We start from the raw sequence: 21,057 nt of genomic DNA on the forward strand, positions 1-21,057 counted from the left end.
AGAACCAAATCTTAGATTTAGAGTAGGAGGAGCTAATTCTGATAAATATTTTTCACAAACTTATTTTGGGAGTTTCTAATTTAAATGAGCTTTTTTTGTTCACTTTTTCTTTGAGTAGCCAACCAGCTGTTTTCGGAAAATACAGAAATAAAGAAAAAGAACAGATGTAGTAGAACAAATATTGACTCAAGAAAAAAAAAAAAAAAAAACTTGACTCAAAAAGTGTTTCCTTTTTTATAGTAGCGATAAGAAAGAGCAAAAACTATATAATCACATTCTTAATGCGTAAAGTGACCACCACATCTCCATTTCCAAAATCCTCCACATCCATCCTCTGATTCTCCACTCCCTCTCCTCTCGGGAAAGAAGAAACTGCTTTTTTAAGCTTTTTCTTCTTTTCCCTGTTTCTTCACTATATTCCTTCTTTACAAACAAGGAAGAGAGCGTAGTACTAGGGTTTCGTAGCAATGGATTCCAACAAGTCACAAGGGAAGTTCCTTTTTGGAAGACAGTCATCAATGGCCCCAGAACGAGATGATGATTCTTCGAATTCACTTGAGGATTTAGCACCTAGTCCTTCTGAGATCGAAGAGGGTGTCAGGTTAATGTTCTTGGCTAATGAAGGGGATTTGGAAGGGATCACTGAAATGTTGGATTCTGGAGTTGATGTAAATTTTAAGGATATTGATTCAAGAACTCCTCTTCATATCGCTTCTTGTCAAGGTCTCACCGATGTTGTTAAGTTATTGCTAGAACGTGGCGCCGAGGTTGGTCCTAAAGATCGTTGGGGCAGCACTGTGAGCATCAGTTTCTCAGCTTCTTTTATTGTACTTTGTGTGTTGCTTTTGTTGTTTGTTTGTGAATATGTTATTATGCTAGTATTGGGAGGTTAAGGAAAAATTCTACTCTCTGTTATTCTAATTGACTGTCGACTGTCGTATTTGGTTTTGCGTACTTGCCCATGCTCTCTGATTGTTCTTGGTTAAAATCTATAGTAAGTTGATATTAATAAAATTTAGGAAAAACTATTCCAAATCACCTAGAAAAACCTCACTTTCTTGAAAAACTACCTAGAACAATTTTTTTTGTCAAAAACTACATAGAAAATTTAATTTTTTTGTCAAAACATACCTACTAACAGATGCTTGAATATTTCCGTTAGTATTTCAAATTTCTTTTTAAACAATAAATAAATTCAGAAATTAGAAAGAGCACGTGCATTCCCAAAATCAATTATCCCCAAATGGAACACAGAGAAGGGACTTAGCGTTTTGAAAAGTAAAACAAACCTGCTGTTCTTCATGTTCCAAACGCATATGTATTGGGTGAGGAAGCAATTTGTTTTTGAAAAAGCTACTGTTTTTGAAAATGGATGTAGATGAAACTCTCTTTGAGGAAGCTGTTGTGCGACAACAGAACCAAAGATCGAAAACAATAACAGAAGGTATTAAAGATTCAAACAAACAATAAAGAAAATCACACCGAGAAATTAACGTGGTTCACTATCAACGTGATAGCTACATCCACCGGCACCGAGAATAAACTTTTCACTATAAACCGGGAGATTACAAGATGAACGAGAAGTCATAACATTGGCTCTCCAAGCTTTTTCTCTCTTAGTTTCCTCACTTTGTGTTGCATTGCATGCCCTAATTCTAATATCATAGAGCCTTTATATAGTATATCTCATAATAAAAAGAAATTAGATTTAAGAAAATACAAAAGAAACCGTCAAAAACTATGAATAACCGGCCATTAACGTGCCAAAACCAACTTCCCGCAAAAACCACAGTGTTCCGCGCCCCGCGTAGATCTTTGCACCCCGTGCATTTAGCCTTTTTCACCCACACTTGATTCATCTTAGACTGATCTTACACTCGGTTCGAGTCATAAAATCCCAACAATGTCCACCTTGACGAGAATCCGTAGTCAACCACTACTTCATCAAACCATAGTGAAACAAAACCATTCTCAAGCCAAAACCGATGCAAGGCTCAAGAATAAGCCATACATCCCGACAAGTTTCCAACCAAGACCCATCACATATTTGTTTCCAAGTATAAACACTCATTATGCTCAACTAGCATCACAAGTCACTCATAATGCTCCACCTGCATTACGAGTCCACAAGGCAAACTCCACCTTGAGGTTGTGCACACCTCCACCTGTGAGTTCCCTCAACACCGCCCCTTAGGGCCTATGCTACGAATCCAGCATAGTAAAGAATCTACTAGGACTGTCAGAACATCTTACCTTCTTTACCTCTATCTTCATGTAAGTGCATTTCAAATGAAATCTAACCACACTGTGCTTCTTCCGAACATCAAGTACCTGATCACTAAACACACAACCATAGCACACAAAAGCCAACCAAGGTTGATCACAAAGAACCATCACCGATATCATAACACAATCAAACTCAGCGAACACAACCCAAACTTTAACCGATGTAACTAAGTACCTAACATCATTCCCGTACCTAAGAACCATAACTGCTGATTCAAGTAAACCGTAGAGAGATAAAATCTCTACCTGCCAGTGCCCCCTCCCAGGTTGAGTCACAAACCTGCAAATGACACTTTTGGCATGCGCAAAACAAGTACACATCACAACATACTTCAAACACTTAACCATAACTCTAGACATGTAAACCCACTCAGCCTCAAAATGAGCTAATATAATTGAGCTAAGTAACACTACCAGTCTATACAACAGTTCTCATACTCTGTTCGTATGTAAGTCATAGCAAGCCACTGCGCCCGCCCACTATACTCTACAACGTGCTCATATGTTGGAGGTGCAAGTGACTCCACAAAAACGGCTACCAACCTTGCCAAAACCACAAGGCTCAATGCATAACCTTCCACACTTATTGCAACCAAAACAATACTTCCTATAACCAACCTATTAGACTTCTCGATAACACATATAGGCTTTTCTTGAAACCCTTTAGATCGGAAGCAAAGAACGAAAATAATAACGGAAAGCAATAAAGATTCAAACAACAATAAAGAAAATCACACCATGAAATTAACATGGTTCACTATAAATTTTTCACTATAGACTGAGAGATTACAAGATGAACGAGAAGCCACAACAATGGCTCTTCAAGCTTTTTGTTTCTTAGTTTTCCTCACTTTGTGTTGCATTGCATGCCTTAATTCTAGTTACATGAGGGCTTTATATAGTATACCTCATAATAAAAATAAATTAGAGTTAAGAAAATACAAAAGAAACCGTAAAAAACTATGAGTAACCGGCCAAAAACGTGCCAAAACCAACTTCCCGCAAAACCGTTGTGCTTTGCGCCCCGGGTAGATCTAGGCGCTCTGCGCAAGCGCGACCCTCGTAGAACTCTGTGGCACGTGCCCAACATTCTGCCCAAGACAAAAGCTTCTCCGCGCCCCGCGTAATACTCCGCACCCTGCGTAGATCTGCGAATCCCGCGCATTTGCGTCCCGCTTAGATCTCCGCACCCCGCGCATCTAGCCTTTTTGACCCACACTTCATTCATCTTAGACCGATCTTGGACTCGATTCGAGTCACAAAATCTCAACAGATGCTGCTGTTTTGGAGGAGAAGGATGCTTAAATTTCGAAACTGCAAGGAGATGGCTTGATTTTCGAAACTGAAATTGAACACCACAAATATTGGGTTTTTGGAGGTTCTTTAATGGTGAAGGAGTAGGATTTTCCAAACTAGGGTTCTTATTTGCTGAATGAGGAAGATGCTGAAGCTGCTGCTTTATTGGATGACCTGGTCATGTGACATGCACATGAAAAACGAATGAAAATATTCACGGTTTCGTTAGTAGGTATGTTTTGACAAAAGAAAAATAAATTTTTAGGTAGTTTTTGACAAATTTTATTCTAGGTAGTTTTTCACAAAAATGAGGTTTTTCTAGGTAAGTTTCAACAATTTTGTCTAAAATTTACATTGGGACGAATCAAATAAAGTCACACTTGATTATCTCTTTACTTAAAGATTTTAGAATATAATACAAATCAAGACTAATTGGTGAATAGTGCCCAAAAACAAATGGGACATTTGATCACAATAGAAGGAAGTGATTATGTAGTCCTATTATTGCGTTGTGGTGTATATGCATTGCCAGATTTAGGTCCAGTTCAATATGAGGTAGGTGTCACTAAGTAGTTGTACTAGGGGTAGTTAGCAGCATAAATTAATACTTTTCGTTAAAAGTAGTGGTTATGGTTGGTGTTGTGATATAATTTGCTGAGAAAAATGGTGAGAAAATCTTAAACATGTTCTCAATGCTGAATTTTGAAATAATATTTGAAAATTTTAAATCCTTATTTTGGTTAAACGAATATGGTTAAAGGAATGTTGCTTATTAGATTCAAAAGTATCTCCATATCAGTTCATGTGCATCTAGTCAGGTTTGGTGAATCAAGAAAAGATATATAGATTGTCTTTTAGTCTGGGATATGCCTTTGGGTGAAGATGGCTGCTGACTTATGTTTGATGTTCTGAGTTGTTTTTGATTATATATTGTAGGACTTGTTAAACGAGATATTTCTATGTGATAAATTAATTGGTTAAACTTATTTCAACTTCCCAATCTTTAATAGCCACTTGCCGATGCAATACATTACAAAAACCAAGATGTAATCAAGCTTTTGGAGAAACACGGTGCAAAGTATTCAGTAAGTATTGGTGCTCTATTATATTGGGTTAACAATTTTTTTGTCCTATCAGTATCTCTTAGCCGGTTTGGTTTCATCTATGTGTGTCATTATTTTTTGATTTTTATCTCAATGCATGCTAAGAACCAGTTAAATTCTTAATTCTTCACAGAGGACTCCTATGCATGTCCAAAATGATCGTGAAATCCCTGAATATGAGATCAATCCTCGTGAGATTGACTTTTCCAACAGCATTGACATTACCAAGGTTATTCACTCTTTTTTCATACGCAAATGCTTACTTAGTTCTCCCATTTGCGTACTTGTTTTTATATTTTCATTGATACCTCTTATAAGATGATTGTACATTGATTTTCTTTGTATTAGTTAGTTTCATGAAATATATCATGAAATTTGAGCACTAAATATTCTGCATTGGGATGGTCTTAGCTGTTGTTGTTTGATCCGTGATGCGTAATGTTTAGGGGTTCTAAATTAGCAGTATCGCAACAAGAATCATTTTTATATGTTATCTAGAGGGTCGTTTTTCTAAAGGGTTTAGAAATAGGATGTGCATTCCTGCATGTTTCCACATGTTTGTGTGAGTCTGTGGACTTGTTTATGTGGGTGGATAAGTGTTTATTGGTGGGGAAGCATGATAAATATTTGTTTCTTTCCTTGTAAAAGAAGGATGACGGCGTAGATCATTAACTTGTGGTGGCACGAGGAAAAATTTGAAAAAGTTGATGAATGCCTGGATTGTGGACTTTTTGATAAATGGTTATGTTTGCATCTAGTGGTGCATTACAAATAGATTCATGACGTAATAACAAAGAAGACCGTCGACTGCAAATTTTATTTGCAAGAACAAATGAATTAAAGAGTCATTATAGTATAGTCCATTATTCTCTTAAACAAAAGAACTACAAATCTTTGGATTTATCGAGAACGGACATAAGTTCACTAATATATTATGCAAAGGCATGACAAGTAAAAATAGTGCTCCAAAACGACAAATCTTACATGTTTAATTTTCCCTAGTTGCTTATTTGCAGCACTTTCTTTCAATTCATGTTTTGATTATACACTTTTGGTTACGAAATAGTTTATGCAATTTATATGGCACTGAGTTAGCAGAGGGAAGGTAATGGACTTTTTTTACTTGTGCAGAAGAGTAAATGTGATTGGAGTAAGCAAGGAATTATTATTTATTGAGGAGAATTAGCAAAAGTAAACATTCGTGGGATCAATGATAGTCATCTGTTGAGAAAAAAATTTGTAGAAAGTGATTGTAGATATTAGATCAAGTAGGAATGGCGGAGAGAATAAGTGAAAAGTAGTTACAATTTTCTATTAGAAGTGTGTGTACTTAATTGGAATGGGAAATTATTCTAGGATGGAGGAGGATCATCTAGGTGTCACATCACTGTTAATAGTTTCTGCGTGGGCTTTCAGTATTCTCATTCTATTGTCTTACAAAATCCAGGGTACATTTCGCATGGCATCGTGGCGCGGGATTGACGTTGCTGTTAAAACACTAGGGGATGATGTTTTATTGGATGAAGAAAAAGTGTGAGTTGCTTTTATAATCTTATTTCAACATTTTTTGACTTCTAGTTTCTAGTTTGATTATCTGGTTTCAGTTTAGTGCTTAGTCTTTGGTTGGTTTTCAGAAAGGCATTTACGGACGAGCTAGCGTTACTCCAAAAGATACGTCATCCGAATGTTGTACAATTCTTGGGTGCTGTGACACAAAGTAGCCCAATGATGATCATTACAGAGTACTTGCCCAAGGTTTCCTTCTCTAATTGCTCAATTCATTTTAATTTGTTGCTTATTGTCTAACTGTCCATACCCATTATAATCCTTTTTCTGGAAGCCAATCCTCTCTAAAGTTGTAAGCCTTGATATCATGCTAAAATTATATGACGTTAGGCATTAAACAACCATAAATTTGGTTGAACTCTCTGGTACTTTATTTTTTACATCAATTGATGTTACTTATGGAATGTCTAATCAACTACAAGGCATATTTTCAAAAATAATTAGCTTGGTTTGGTTTTATTTTATGTTGATTCTTCATATTTAAATTTGTCCAGCCAGTGCATGACCTGAAGAGTCCTGAGAGTGTTGAAATCATGTTGCAAAATAGTGAACTTAATGTATCTAGTTTCAAATACTAGATATCTAATTTTGTTGATTTCGACTAGTATTTTTGCGGATTGTTGGTAAAATTTTTCTTTATTAGAAGATTTAGAAAAGAAAATGCTTTCTAATTGGATTGCGCTAGTATTTACTTTCTCTTTTGTTTTAATTGCAATGTTTGGCTAATAAAATTCTCATATAAAGTGGTTCAACATTGCAACTAATTTTGGATGAAATATATTTGGAATTCACTTTGAACTATGAGGTGATTGATTGGAGTATTTAGAAAAGTGGCCCTGAGTTGTTAAAGGCACAACTATCTAGCGCTTAGATGCATAGGCGAGGTGTTTTGAAGAGGCGCTTAAAGGTGATCTTAGGGCATAAAAGGAGCAAATAAAGCTCAGTAGCAAATCTTTGAACCTTTTTGCCTTTATTCTATTTTCAACTTGAAGCCTTCCTTTGATGTGAAGCGAGCCTTGCACCTACGCCTTGAGCCTAGGCTCTAGGACCCCAATCGCATTAGTGCACCTTGTGCCTTTTTTTCCTATGATTGGTGGATTATAATATATTTTTTCCGCTATACTTTTCTCCCTTTTTTTGTTTACTTTATATGATCATTGGCTTATTCCCCTCTTAACAGTCTACTACTTTCAAAACAACTAAGTAAAAGGATGTTGAAGTTCTTTCTTTTTTTCTTTTAAATTTCATAAAGATTTGCTGGGTTTGCAACTGCAACAATAGAATTTAAATTTGAGTAAATTGAATACAATACAACAGGTATAAAAGTTGTTTTTGTAATTTTTGAGAAGTATTACAAGTGTAAGATAGGTTTTGGCTTCTAGAGGCCAAGTTCTTTCATAATTAAATTGAATTTAAATGTCCTAGACTTGAAATAAGATTTATCTTCTCCCTACGCGAGTTCCTATATACTTGCTCTAGAAGCTAAAATTTAACTAAATGGTTCGAGAATGGTTGTTTGCTAGTAATTATCCAACATTGCCCTTGGTGCCTTAACGATCATACACTTTAAACTTACTTTTTTTTTTTTTTTTTTTTTTTTTTTTTTTTTTTGCCTTAGAATCCATTACATATTTTCTATTTCTATTAAGTTACGAACCACTTGGGTCCTGGTGTGTGAAGTTGCTCACCTGATATCCTTATTTGGACTTTCATGAATTGTGTTTTGAGTTCCTAATGAGAATTGGTCATGTTTGAATCTCAGATTCATATATGATTGTACTCTCTGTTTTCATTAATTGTCTCCATTAATTCTCTCATTGTTGAGGAGGTAGATTATCTTCAATAAAGATTTTATTATCTCCTTATTGTTTCCTTAGTCCGATCAATGGATTTGTGAGAGGATATTCAATTGTTTTTCTTTCATTTTATCAATCTATTACTTCCTTGATTTTTTTATGCTGCATTGGGAGGTTTGACACATTTTGTAAGAAAAATATTAAAAGCTATAACACCACCAATGTTGAACTAATTTAATTTTTAAAAATAGAATCTTAGTGTGTGATTGTGATAATGGTGTAAATATTCAATAATTTGTATGTATAAAATATGAATTTTACTGGTTAAGTTTCCTCAACGAATGCTTCCTCTTGACAAAGTGAAAAATTTAGATTACGAGGGCCAAATATGCGATCTAGCAAAATAATAATAGAATAGGAGGTACTAAAAATTAAACTTCTCTTCATAACGTGTGCATTAGAGCTTTGCAAGCGATAATCATGGTACCCATTATACTATTTCTTAAAAATTTATGTCTTTTATTGGATTTGTGAGACTTTGGGAATAGAATAGCAAATTAGATCTTTTAAATAATTGCTTCTTTAGAAATTAAGGTTGAATTTTATGTCGTGGCATTCATCTGTGGTGCAAATTTATAGTTGTGGTAAGAGTTACGATAATGTTCGAAACAAATTTCGCGCTCAAATTAAAAACCTATGTTTCGATTGTGGTAGCACAAAAACCTTTATACTCTGTTATGTTATCATTATATTTCACTGTTTGGTGAGAGTGATGGGTAAGGCACAATCCACTTTCTAGGATTGTCTTTCTTTGACACTCAACATCATCTTAAATTTTCATCAAGTCATAGAGGGTTTGTCCTCTTGTGTACTTTTCGTTTCTACATTGATTCAAGTTTTTATATCTAGAAAAATAAAAAAATGCCTTTTTATATATATGTAGGGGGATCTTCACGCTTTTCTGAAACGTAAAGGTGCACTGAAGCCGTTAACTACTGTGAAATTTGCTCTTGATATTGCAAGGTGGATTCTCTTGTCTACATGTCACATTTTATATTGAACTGCAACATGTGTATGTTTAGGTTTTTTTCTCTTTGTTACTACACTTTTGGGCTCTAAAAGAACAGAGACAAAAAGGTGTTACAAAGGTTTTGTGAGGAGGATTAATCTTGTGTGCATGATGGCATCTATGTTACCTACTTACCTAGAATGCAATACGATTTGGAACGTGGTACGAGAAGGGGATGCGGGATGTCACCTAAAGTGACTCTGGAACGATGGGGTACGATAACAATAATTTATAATTAGTGATAGGAAAAGATAGAGTAATAGGACAAAAGATAAGAAATTAAGAGTATAAAAAAAAGGAAAAGGAAATAGGAAAAAACAGAGGGTAAAGAACTTCATGTATTCACATGAGAAGCAGCTTGTGGAAATAATAGACAAAGATTAGAAAGTTTAAAAGATACTAGGTGATATAGGCCAAAGCCCAATACTTTTAAGCCTTTTCATATTTGAAAACCCGAACACATCTTCTAACTTAGAGAAAAGGAACAAATCACATCTTCTGACCAGAGAAAATGATGGCGGTTCCCATCTGCTGGTGAAAAAAAGGTAAAATTTTCGTTTTTTTGCTTTCCTCTTCTTTTTATATATTTTTTTTCTTTTTCCATTTCTCTTCTTTTCAATCTTATATTATCTTCTTCTCTCAGATCTCTTTTATTTTTTCTTTTTCGTTTAGTGGGTCAAATACTAGATTTTCATGGAGAGAGGAACAAATTATGGGTTGAAGCTGTTGGCGATTTTGTACGCGAACCATGGAGACCTAGTACGCTGCCGTTTTGCATTTCGGTTTGACTGTTCCTCATCGGAAAACGACCCTTTGTCCCGCAATCCGGGTAACAGGATGGAATGCTATCAATTAGGAACTTTCGTATTGGTTCCTTAATGCTACATAGTGTTGTTAGATTTTCTAGTCTAAATGAATTATAGTTGGCGAGGCTCTTGGATTCTAGATAACAATGCTTTATTTTACTAGTGATGAATGGAGTTCAACTACATAATAAAATCTTTGACATTTTAGAGTGCTTGAGTTCATTACTTCGGAAGTCAATATTATATGAATTCAATGCTTTATAATTTTTTTGGTTTTGGAACATAATGTATAGTAAAATGAGTTACTAAATCATGTGCATTTTTTATTCATGTCAAGCTGTATATAATATTTCCTATTAAGGGTCATTTAAAAACAACCTCTATGTAAATACAAGGGCAAGGTTGCGTAAATATGACCCTTATAATCTTGTTTACATGACAACCTAGGTGGGAGTCACTTGGTGGCATTAGGATAATGAAATATTGTGTGGTTCGTTCATTGGTTGCCAAAAGTGAAATATGGAGATGTTGAAGCTCACAAAATGACTTCGTAGGCACATATGAGTGTAAGCCATGTTTAAGGCTAGCCTGAGAATGCCAAGCTCTAGCTTGGGGAGGTGAGCATGCATGCGTGATCAAGTTTTGCTCACTGCTTATAATGACCTAAGGATCCATGCTTAGATTCTGCTCCATCACATAGAGTTATGTGAGAAACTCATCTTAGTTCATTTTTTCTTTAAACTTAAAAAGGTTTTTCAGTAAGAGAGTAGTTATAACTTGTACAATTAATGAGCCAAACAGACTAGCTTTATATAGGCTCGCACTTTGGCTCACGCTTTGGTAGTTAACTTTGATCCAATTTGTGACTATTGCCTCCTATGGGCTTATTTTAATTAAGATTAAACCTGGTGCTAACTGATCTAACTCTACTTAAGTTCGTCTTTAGCCAATATTGATATTACTCCATTTCTATACTCTGTCTACAAGATGATATCCTTGTCTTTTGTTTTTGTTACGGAAATGTTATGTTTGAAAGATTCCAATGTCTTCAATATATCCCGTGTTCTGTGAGAAGAGGGTGTTTTGGGTGTAGGCAGTTTTGTTGAGTAGCAATCCTTACTGATGTGATGGTTTAGATTTTAAAAACATCAGCAAGTTACTGATGATGTGTTTAATAAGGGTTAGTCAAAAGCAACCTATTTTTATATTAAAAGGGTAAGGTTACGCACATCCAATCCTCCAAACCCACCTAAGTTGGAGCCACTTTCTTGAATTGGGTAATGGAATGTGAATGTCATGGGTTGTAAACTTGTAACCTGTAAGATTTCAGCTGTTGATTTGAAAGAAATTTGTAATGCAGGGGAATGAATTATTTGCATGAGAATAGACCAGCCATTATCCACCGAGATCTTGAGCCATCGTAAGTTTTTCTAACTTTTATTTTGTTAAATCATGAAGCATTTATAATTGGAGTTATTCTTACTTTTTTATGTTAAGATGGCAGAAATATACTACGGGATATTTCAGGGCATTTAAAAGTAGCAGATTTTGGTGTGAGCAAGTTGCTGAAAGTGTCAAAGACAGTTAGGGAACATGGGCCTCTGTCGTGTCAAGAAACTTCATGTCAGTTTTATCCCTTGAATTTTATTTCTGCTTTTCAATACTGTACTTATGTGGTAGGAAATTTTTTTGTTTAGGTTTGTAGGTGCTGTATAATGTTGCCTTACTTTTTAAACTTGTTAACTTGTAGGAGTTACTGATTTTGTACTAATTTTGCATTTGATGCTATAAATGAATGTCTAATAATGTCGACAGAAATCTCTTTTAAAATTGGTTTAGAAGAAGTCAGATGCATAATGCATGCAGTTGACGACTTGTGGTAATAGTTGTTAACCACTGTCGTGGTACTTCATCAGTCAATGCAGATGGTTTCGTGGTTATCACTGCTCATATTGCAGTTGTAACCTCAAAAACCTTTACAATGTGGTCGTGATTTGTGATGCGACCTATACGTTGTACTATGGTAAGATGAGCTCTGGGTTGCACTGATTCAGGAATGGAAACACAGAAATTTTGAGAATGATATACACAACAGGTATGACACAGTATGTGCATTGTCCTAGGCTTGTGGATGTATCAAGTGAAGTACATGGCTTGACTACAAATGGTGGGAAAAGAAGTGGGGTAGAATAATTTGAAAATGAAAGATTAGAAGGATGTGCTACGTTTATGGCTAAATAATAAGTGGTCATCGTGTTCAATGTATTGCAGTATGCATAGTTACTCTGATTTCAAACACCTAATCTATCACTGTCTTCACTACTGAAATATTGTTTTCTACTTGGGAAAACAAAATAGGTGCATCTTCCAAGCAACTAAAACAACTATGACAATTTATGTGAGCATAGTACAAAAGTTCAATTTCGGTCACGAACACGGCAATGGATGCAGTAAGGAGGAGGTGCATTTGTTTGACCGCCAAATATCTGTCGAAACTGTGAGATGTCCCTTGAAATGACCTAAACATTGTTTTTCAAACCAATACGATGGGAGCAGTATCAATTTGGCGAATTTGAAAACCTTTACTACTCGGTTGATATGACTAGATGTGATTTTATTTTTGCACCATTGGTTGCTAGTATGTATATTACCAGTTACCACTGATGGAGCTTGGAGAGATATAGATGTACACTATGGTAAACTTAAAGTAGCTGAGATCTATCATACATTGACTCATCATTTTAATCTCGTGATTTGATCCTTGATATTCTGATATGGGTTTGGATTCCTTATTGCCACTCAATTTTTTTTCAGGACCCCGTGATTTTCCGAAACCACATTTTGGTTGATTAAGAAAGAAGAATAAAGTGAAATTTATTAGAAAATGGGTATAAGATCATGCCTCATAAATAGACTAGTAATATATTAGAAAATGAACCTGCAATGTTTTTGTGTGTAGTAATGATGTGAGGAACATGCAAAATTCTTTTGCGACCCAGATTTTGTAATTTTCTATCAAAATCTGTGTCTTCTTACCTTTCTGGATGGTGTCAAGAATTTAGGGCCTTGATATCTAAAAAGCCTCTAATATCTAGCCATTCTCAATCACACTGCACTCTACACATTTGTGAAATGAAAATGGTTTGACCTGGTGAACTTTTGATTTTTAGTAAATTCTTTTTCTTTCCCTTTCTCTCTTCCTCTCTCTTGAAATAAAAGGAACAAAAGTGACTACAATAGCTTCCCCAAAAAAATCTTAATTAGAGTATTGTTTATGTTTTCTTCAAGGGAATTGGGCTTGCAATTTCGGATGGTGATAAAGGGGAATGCTCAAACCCCTTCTTATGTGTAGAGTTGACCAATTGTTCTATGAGAGGATCCATTACTTGATTTTGAATTTGTTAGAAGTTTTATTTTGTTAGTATTAATTAAATGAGCCAGCTCCTGCCTAATTCTTGCCAAAAAATATTAATCTAATTTTCATTTTTTCTCTATTTACTGATTGTATTACAGTCTTTGTGCATATCGATACCTATTCGTAATGTACTTGAAACATATCTATATATAATCACTTTAAATTGTTCCTTATTGTCAGGTTGTTTATCTATTTGCGCTTTAATCTTCCACCATATCTTCCATGAACTACGCACGAATTTGAATGGACCAATTTATATAATTAAATAAAATCGCATGACTGTTTTATTTTTGTAATTCTAGTGTTTTTCTCTAAAACATTTGGGTACTATTGTTTGGCAGGGAGATATGTGGCTCCAGAGGTTTTTAAGAATGAGGAATATGACACAAAAGTTGACGTCTTTTCTTTTTCCTTGATTGTCCAAGAAGTAAGATCTTAGCTTTTCTACTCATCTTTATTTTTTCGTCAAAATATTTTACGTCAGTGAGTTTCTAGCTGAAAGGAGTTACTTGTTGCACTTATCTTTTAAAGCATTTTACCCAGCTTTTTTTTTTTTTTTTTTACTGCTCTTATGGTGTTTGGTTTCCTCTAGGATGCTATTAAATTTTCGCATTATTTTAGTGTTGTATGATTTTAAATGTTCTTACTTCTTTTAGCTTTGTTCTCTGCAACAATAAAATGTAATATCCAGTAGTGCTGTTGATCAGTAAAACTCAATCTCAACCAGCAAAATTAATAAAACCAGTTAACTTGTATAAATAAGAAAACAATACAAATAATTTTATCTGTATTGTATGTAAATATAAATTTTGATGAATTCAAATAACATTAATCTAGTAGAAATAAGGGGAAAAGAACAGGGAGCATCTTTTTTCAGAAAATGGTATTTCTTTTAGTTAAAAGAACCATCTTCTAGTAAAGCTGAATACAACACCTAATAGTTACAAAAAAAAAAAAAAAGTACTTGGGATATATTTACATATGATAAAAGTAGTGGAGATGCAAATATTAAGGTTGAAATGTGTGGACACACGAGGATGGATAAATTAGAAACCAAGTGTAACGAGAGGGGCTAAGGGTTGAATTCAATGATGCGAAATGTATGAAAGTAGATTGGGATACTAAAGGCATGTGCAAAGGAAGACTACTGACGTAAATGTGAGAAGAGTGGGTAACATCACAGTTGATGGTAAGATCACGTGTGGTAGGTCTAAGAAAATTGGAAAGAGAAAATTAGGAATGTGAGCGAGTTACACCTCTGACTAAATTGGGGATTAAACTAGTTCGAGACGCAGAATTTTATCCAAGATCATCGACAATTATATTTTCCTTGATTATTGTTTGTGTAAGTATTGTTATTTTGTGTATTTTTTGGTTTATGCTTTTAACCTTGCTACTTGCCTTATTGTTCCTTGTCTTGCTATTTGTCTTGCTCAAGGTTACACGAATTAAAAATTGAACCGATACAAATAAAACGAGAACGAAAACGAGAACGAAAAACGTTAATTTAGAGTTTCAAAAGTGAAGGAAACGAAATGAAATATATTTTTAATTTTAGGCTTAAACTAAGAAAAACAAAAGAAAGAAAAAAAATCTATAAAGCTCATTCAAAATTGAATTAAATGACAATGGACACCTCATACTTAAATAAAACAAAATTATTAAAGAAAAACAATAAAAGACTCACATTTATTACAAGTACTACTCTTTACAATTTATGAAGTAGAAAAAAGTAGAAAAAAGAGGGTGAAGTACAAAAAATATAGTGAATGTTACTTTTTCTAATGGAGTATATGTTACCGTTGGTACATTACAACATTAGTATTCATTGTGCTACTTTTCCTCTTCTTTTCTCTTATTTTATTTTTAATTGTTTCTTTAAAATATTGAACATTGAAACGGTGCTTCAAAAACCAAGTATGATTCTTCATTTTCTTTCTCGTTCTATTTTCTTCCTCTGTTACTGTCCTATGCGATTGGATTATAGGATTGTAGAATCGTGCTATGATCTTGCTGCTCAAAATTTTAATCCATTTAAAACCGTAAGATTATAACGACCTCGGATTTAAGATTCTACCTCTCAAAAGTAGACTGAGGGTTATGTTTTTCGTGGGGATGGTTGTGTCAAAGTTTTGGGGTAGAATTGTTGGGGTTGGGGGGTCGGTTTTAAGGTTCAAAGGTGGGTTGGGGTGCCTTTTTTTGTGTCCAGCTCAAGGGGGCTTTGTGTTTTCTAGTTAATTGGTGCTTTTTTTTCGTTTTTTCCAAATATTTTTAATCTAGTTTTAAAGCATATTTTAGGTAAAGCCACAAAAGTAAAGTAAATTGTCTATGGCTCTATGCAAGCAAATACTAATCTACTACAAAGGAAAGCAAATGAAATTTGTGGACTAGCATTCAAACACCAACCAACCAATTATGAACATGATACCAAATAGAGCAGGGACTACTAACACTAATGGTGCAAAGAAATGCCAACACTTATGGCTAGAATGCTTAATCTAACAATTAAGCTTATTGAATATCTTTTAAGCCCCTTATTTATATATTCTAAATTGTCTAGGGAAAATCCATATAGGTTATCAATCCATGACTAACTTAATGTGGACATGGACGACTTGTATGGTATTATATAATTACCAAGGACATACTTAAACTTCATAATGAGTAAGATGTTCAAGAATTCTCAACGCCTCAACCTCACTCACAAATTGGCAGTATTCCACTCTCATCAACCATTTCTAGTTGCATGAAAATTCTCACAAAATTAGGGCTTTTGAAACACTCATTCTTAATATTATTGGTGACCAAAACATGTCTAATATAATGTTATGGCTAAGTTTTATATATGAGGTGGCTCAGGACACAAAATCCTAGCTCATCCAATCTTTGAGCAATAGAGGGGAATAATTCGGCTGCATTAAGGGCCCAAAATTTCAGATCTAGGGTTTTGAAAAAAATCATAAACCTACCCTAGCAATGGCAGCACAATTGTAATCTATTCCCTCTAATTTTTAGAGGTATTACCCATGTTTGGTGCGACAGCAAAATTGGCGAGTCTGAGTAACATAGATTCAAACCCAAAGAAATGTATAAGAATTGATCCTCAACCTTTCTTATCTTTATCGTCAAAAAAAATTACATGGTACTCAGTGCCTTCAACTCCATTTCGATTCTTGTCATATTTGAGCTGCTAGTGCACATTTTCAGTCCTTCTAACTTTCTGAGACTAATTTTGGTGGTTTTCCATGACCCACTAGACACTTTCATGGCTGCCGACACATCATTCTCCACCAACTTCCCATTCTGCCATATCTTCCAGGACAACCACTAAATCCACAATACACAGCTTGGTCTTCTCTTCTTTGTCCATGGCTTTGCAGGGAGTATGGCCACCATTCCTTTGCCGCCTCTTTGCCGGAATCCAACCACTTTTCAAGTGCTATTCTTCTCGTCTTCTTTTTCCTCTTCCTTTTTGCTTGCTTATCCTTTTTTCCTTCTTGTCAAACCATAATTCCTTACCATTTGCAAATTTTCCGCCAAACATTTTTAAAAAAAATTTCTCCATCTCATCTCCTTCCATGTTAGTTGCTGCATCAACATCTGAGATCTTACTCTTTTCCTCTCTATTTTTTGAATTTCCAGCAGCCTCTTTGTTGGTTACTCGCTCTGGATTGTTGGTTGGGTTACTGACTTACTGGTAGAGTTGTCACCTTTACATGATGCCTCTGCATGTATTGTGCGTTTTTGTTGCTTTTTGACAAATTTTCTTTTGAATTGTTGGTTGGTACCCGGCCCCAATATGATGGGATTAAGACTGGCGTTGTTGTTGTTTAACTGCTGATTGGTGTAAATATGATATTTGAAGACCTGTTGCCCAGTTGTCATATCAGCATTATTTGAGCTATTTGGGCCATGGGGTCTGTATCGATAATATCACCCTTACATAGGTTGTATTGTCAGGTATTAAACAGGATGCTATAACTAGAGAAATATCAATTCAATTAAAAATATCATTTCAATCTACTATAAATTGCAACACATTTGGGCAAATTTGATTTTAATTTGCATCTCTTCCAGTTTCATATGTGGCACTTTTGAAATTCGAATTGTGACTGAATTTACTTGTCCAAAATTTTGTTATAACTTTCTCTTTTTTGAACTTTCGTACTGTATCTTTTTCTTTTTTACAATTTAGTGTACCACTAGGCTGAATGAAAAAATTCCAGCTAGCTCATTAGTCATTAAAGATTGATGACCGTTTTGGGTGGGGGGTGGGGGATGGGAATAATTAATGTGGTGTTCTCTTTCCATGTACCTAAAGATACAAAAAGCCTTGTGAACTGTGAAGTAATCTGGCTAGATGGGAAAAATTCTTTCTTTTGGGATCGTTCATTTCTTGTCGACATTAGTACAGTGGCCTTGTAGGCTTGCCCTCGTAAAGACTAGAGTAGACCAAGGTATTCTCTTTAGGAGCATGGTCGATGTGGTAGTAGAGTCAATTATCGTGTACCTTAATACATTCTAGTTATTCAATGATCTTTAACTTGCTGCATTCTGAGCGTCTCCAGATGATTGAAGGATATCCTCCCTTTGTGTCAAAGAGCGAAGAGGAAGCTGCAAAGGCATATAGTTCAAATGAACGGCCACCTTTTGGAGCTCCAGCAAAATACTATGCTCATGGATTACAAGAGTAAGTATCTAGGTTTTAATACTTTCTTAACGATTTTTTGAAGATTTTGCTGCATCATTTTGTTTTGGCTCACTATTGTAAGGTGCTATCGCTAAAGGAGGTATGCAACAACGATGTGCTCCCTTACAAGTAACAAAAAGACAAATCATCGAGCCATTTGAATCTAGTCTATCGTATTATTGCAGTCAAAGAATGGTAAACTTTGGCTCTATTTGGAATGAACAACCTGAGTGAAGGAAATAGAGACTGCCTTTTTTCTTTCTTATTTTAATGAAGGGAAACCTTGTTAACGACTCTATATAAATCTCTATATGAATGGTAGGAGTAAATAGCGCGCCATGCCTTGTGTGTAGGAGTAATGGTAATATTAAATCAAAATGAATGTTTGAAACTTAGCTGAATAATCTCTTTTGGTTGTGGGATATCAATCTATAAAGTGATCTTATATAGTTACTTTACACTAAAAGAAGTGTTTGTGAAGCCGATTTAGATAGGAAACTCTCAAGTACAGCTTTTAGGCAGGAATTGAATCAGATATACTAATACTGACCGGAGCACAGGCCATTTGGCTGGTGTTCTGAAATGCAGAGGCTTGGTATGATTAAGTTGCCAAGTAATGGAATTTTTTTGAAGCATGTAATTGAATGAATATCGCTTGGATTGGGACTTTAAAAATGAAAGCACAAAGTCGCTTGGATTGCATCCATTTAGAATCAAATTATTCGTAAGCTGAAGATAATCTGCTTCTATTGCAATTTTGTGCAATCAAGTAAAATGGACCTAGTAGGATAATTGATATTGAATTTAGCAAGATTTAGCAAGAATGATTTAAATGGAGTAGAAAGTTCTGCAGCAAATTTGAGGCACTGGAAAATCAACTAATTATCCTAGTTTCTACATGCTGTGATATTCCTGTATTACCTCGTTTCAAAAAGACTTGGATTGTATTATTGTCTCCCTCCCCCTTCTCTCTCTTTCTCACTTCAGTCGGTTGAGCATATTAAAAAAAATTCTCCGTTGGCTTCAGTTTTAAATTTTTTTCTCTCTTGCAACTTGCAAGATTTAAACTAGTTTTACAAAAGAATATACTTGGCAAATTTACCAATCTGTTTTAAAAGTTAAACCTTGAATCTGATTGACACTACCTTCATTTGTGCTTCATCCACTTCGCATTTCATGTATATTGAACCAATCTAATGGATCAGATGAGTTCTTGTTGAAGCCTGGTTGCTGTCCTTTCAGGTCACTAATATATTTGGTGCTTGGTTGTCCAGCAGAGCAGAAGCATGATAAATCTCTCTTGATATTTGGTAAGTCAATGTGTCATTTACTGTGCTTGATTTATTTTCTTTTTTTTTTTTGTAGATTAATTGACGACTGCTGGAATCATGAGCCATTCAACAGGCCAACATTCAGACAAATAATAAGTAGATTGGAGAGCATCGAGAAAGTACTGGAACGTAAGAGACGCTTGAAGGTGAATTTCTTTAAATTGTTGCAACTATTTTCTTTGCAGCCTTGTCATCTTTACTTCCGCCAGGATATGCCAAAGGCCAATCTGGCCATGCTTTTCATTCCTCTCAATAGATTAATGTTGAACTGTGAAGAATTGATTATCTAAACCAAAAGGAAACTCTAAACATTTACTCCTGTTAATCTGTAATGTACTCCGAAGTCTGAATCTCTTTTCCACTTCTTGGTATGCACATGAAATGATTAGTTGCTCCGTAGTTGGTATCAAGAAAAAACCTTACTGTGGACAGGCATCAGTTGCATGTGATCTTTCTTTAACTATACAAATTTGGGTTCAAATCTGTTTGGAAAGCTTTGGACTGCTGCAGAAAAGGTTCTAACCATGTCAGATGTCACTAGAGTTGAATTTATGGATGAGAGAAACATAATCTTAATTTTGATTATCTTGGTCCAAAACACTCTTGTAGCTGTGTTATTTATACATGGAATATCCATTTTAAGTGAATTTGGGACGTTTTTGGGTTGTTAAACTAATGGTTTTCTAGATATTTGAATCGCCAAGTGATGGGCTATGATTCAAAACTTGGGATCTTTAATGACATGTTTTTGTTCTCTGGATTGGACAGTCTGGACCTTTTGGATGCTTTCGGCTCCTGGAGAAGATGAGAAAGAGAGGACATACTAACTCAGATTCATCTACCTCAATTGTCAGATGACTTTGATCATATATAATGTAAAATATGCCCATAGGAATCGTGTTTTTCGCATCAGATATGCTTACTCTAATTGTGGCCTGCATGTCGTGTGGCCTCGTGGATGCATTTGTGGTATCCATAGTAAATGTAGTTTGCTCAATGAGTGCAAAGAGGCTGTTCTGAAAATTTAGGTATATGTCTGAATAGTGTGTGTGATCTTACTGTTTAGTTCTTACGTTGTTGAATTGAGTTCCTTGTACAGTTCAGGCATCCATGTAATTATCCCCATCGGCACTTGCGTTAGTGGTGACTAATCTTAGCTGACTTTTTTTTTATTTGTTGAATTTTATTTGTGTTGTACTCTTATTATCCATTTGGTTTCGCAACACTTGACCTTATAATCTCACATGTTTGTGGAGGAATGTAAATTCAAAGAAAGTATTTACGTTTTGATAACTTTGATAGTTGTGTTAATTAATTAAATATGACCCCTTTTTAGTTTTATTGTAATTGCTCTTTTTAAAAAATTTATAACCGAAGTTCATTTCTTTTGTCTCTATAACCATTTCTTTCGAATCCATCATCACCTAACTACACAACTACCAACAATCACGAATCTCCAGCATCTTTATTCTCGCACAGCAAATATAAAGGCTTTTAGCGATAAAATATTTTTGTCACTTTGTGATGAAAGGTATTTAGCGACAAAATAGGTAACTATTATTTTACAAAAATTAAAGAAGGTTAAAGTTTTACAAAATATTTGTTATGTTGAGTATGAATTCCTTTTAAGTTTTGTACCATAAGACTGAAATACGTGAGCTTGAAAAAATTAATGGTACAAATAGCTGTCATGAACTGC

At 34.8% G+C, this 21,057-nt stretch overlaps 1 protein-coding gene across 2 annotated transcripts; it reads left to right on the top strand.

Annotated features, from left to right (window-relative positions):
* Positions 1 to 223: 223 nt before the first annotated feature.
* On the top strand, positions 224 to 20,651 carry LOC130805342 (integrin-linked protein kinase 1-like). 2 transcript variants are annotated; one of them, XM_057670102.1, is made up of 12 exons: positions 224 to 797; positions 4,593 to 4,667; positions 4,819 to 4,914; positions 6,133 to 6,218; positions 6,320 to 6,440; positions 8,991 to 9,070; positions 11,283 to 11,342; positions 11,427 to 11,545; positions 13,679 to 13,764; positions 17,906 to 18,027; positions 19,393 to 19,504; positions 20,127 to 20,651. In XM_057670102.1, the coding sequence occupies exons 1-12, from the start codon at positions 468 to 470 to the stop codon at positions 20,214 to 20,216; spliced, it is 1,377 nt and encodes a 458-aa protein (XP_057526085.1). In that variant the 5' UTR covers positions 224 to 467; the 3' UTR covers positions 20,217 to 20,651. The 2 variants fall into 2 exon arrangements, with proteins under 2 accessions (XP_057526085.1, XP_057526084.1); XM_057670101.1 differs by having other exon boundaries at positions 260 to 797; positions 19,270 to 19,504.
* Positions 20,652 to 21,057: the final 406 nt, after the last annotated feature.

Source organism: Amaranthus tricolor, chromosome 2, assembly GCF_026212465.1.
Source record: "Amaranthus tricolor cultivar Red isolate AtriRed21 chromosome 2, ASM2621246v1, whole genome shotgun sequence".
Lineage (NCBI taxonomy): Eukaryota > Viridiplantae > Streptophyta > Magnoliopsida > Caryophyllales > Amaranthaceae > Amaranthus > Amaranthus tricolor.

Excerpts from the sequence above, each read along its gene's own strand:
- LOC130805342 (XM_057670101.1), top strand. The coding sequence starts at position 468 with ATGGATTCCAACAAGTCACAAGGGAAGTTCCTTTTTGGAAGACAGTCA. Across the intron at positions 4,915-6,132 it reads ACAGCATTGACATTACCAAG|GGTACATTTCGCATGGCATC; the intron begins GTTATTCACTCT and ends TACAAAATCCAG. Across the intron at positions 19,505-20,126 it reads AACGTAAGAGACGCTTGAAG|TCTGGACCTTTTGGATGCTT; the intron begins GTGAATTTCTTT and ends TGGATTGGACAG.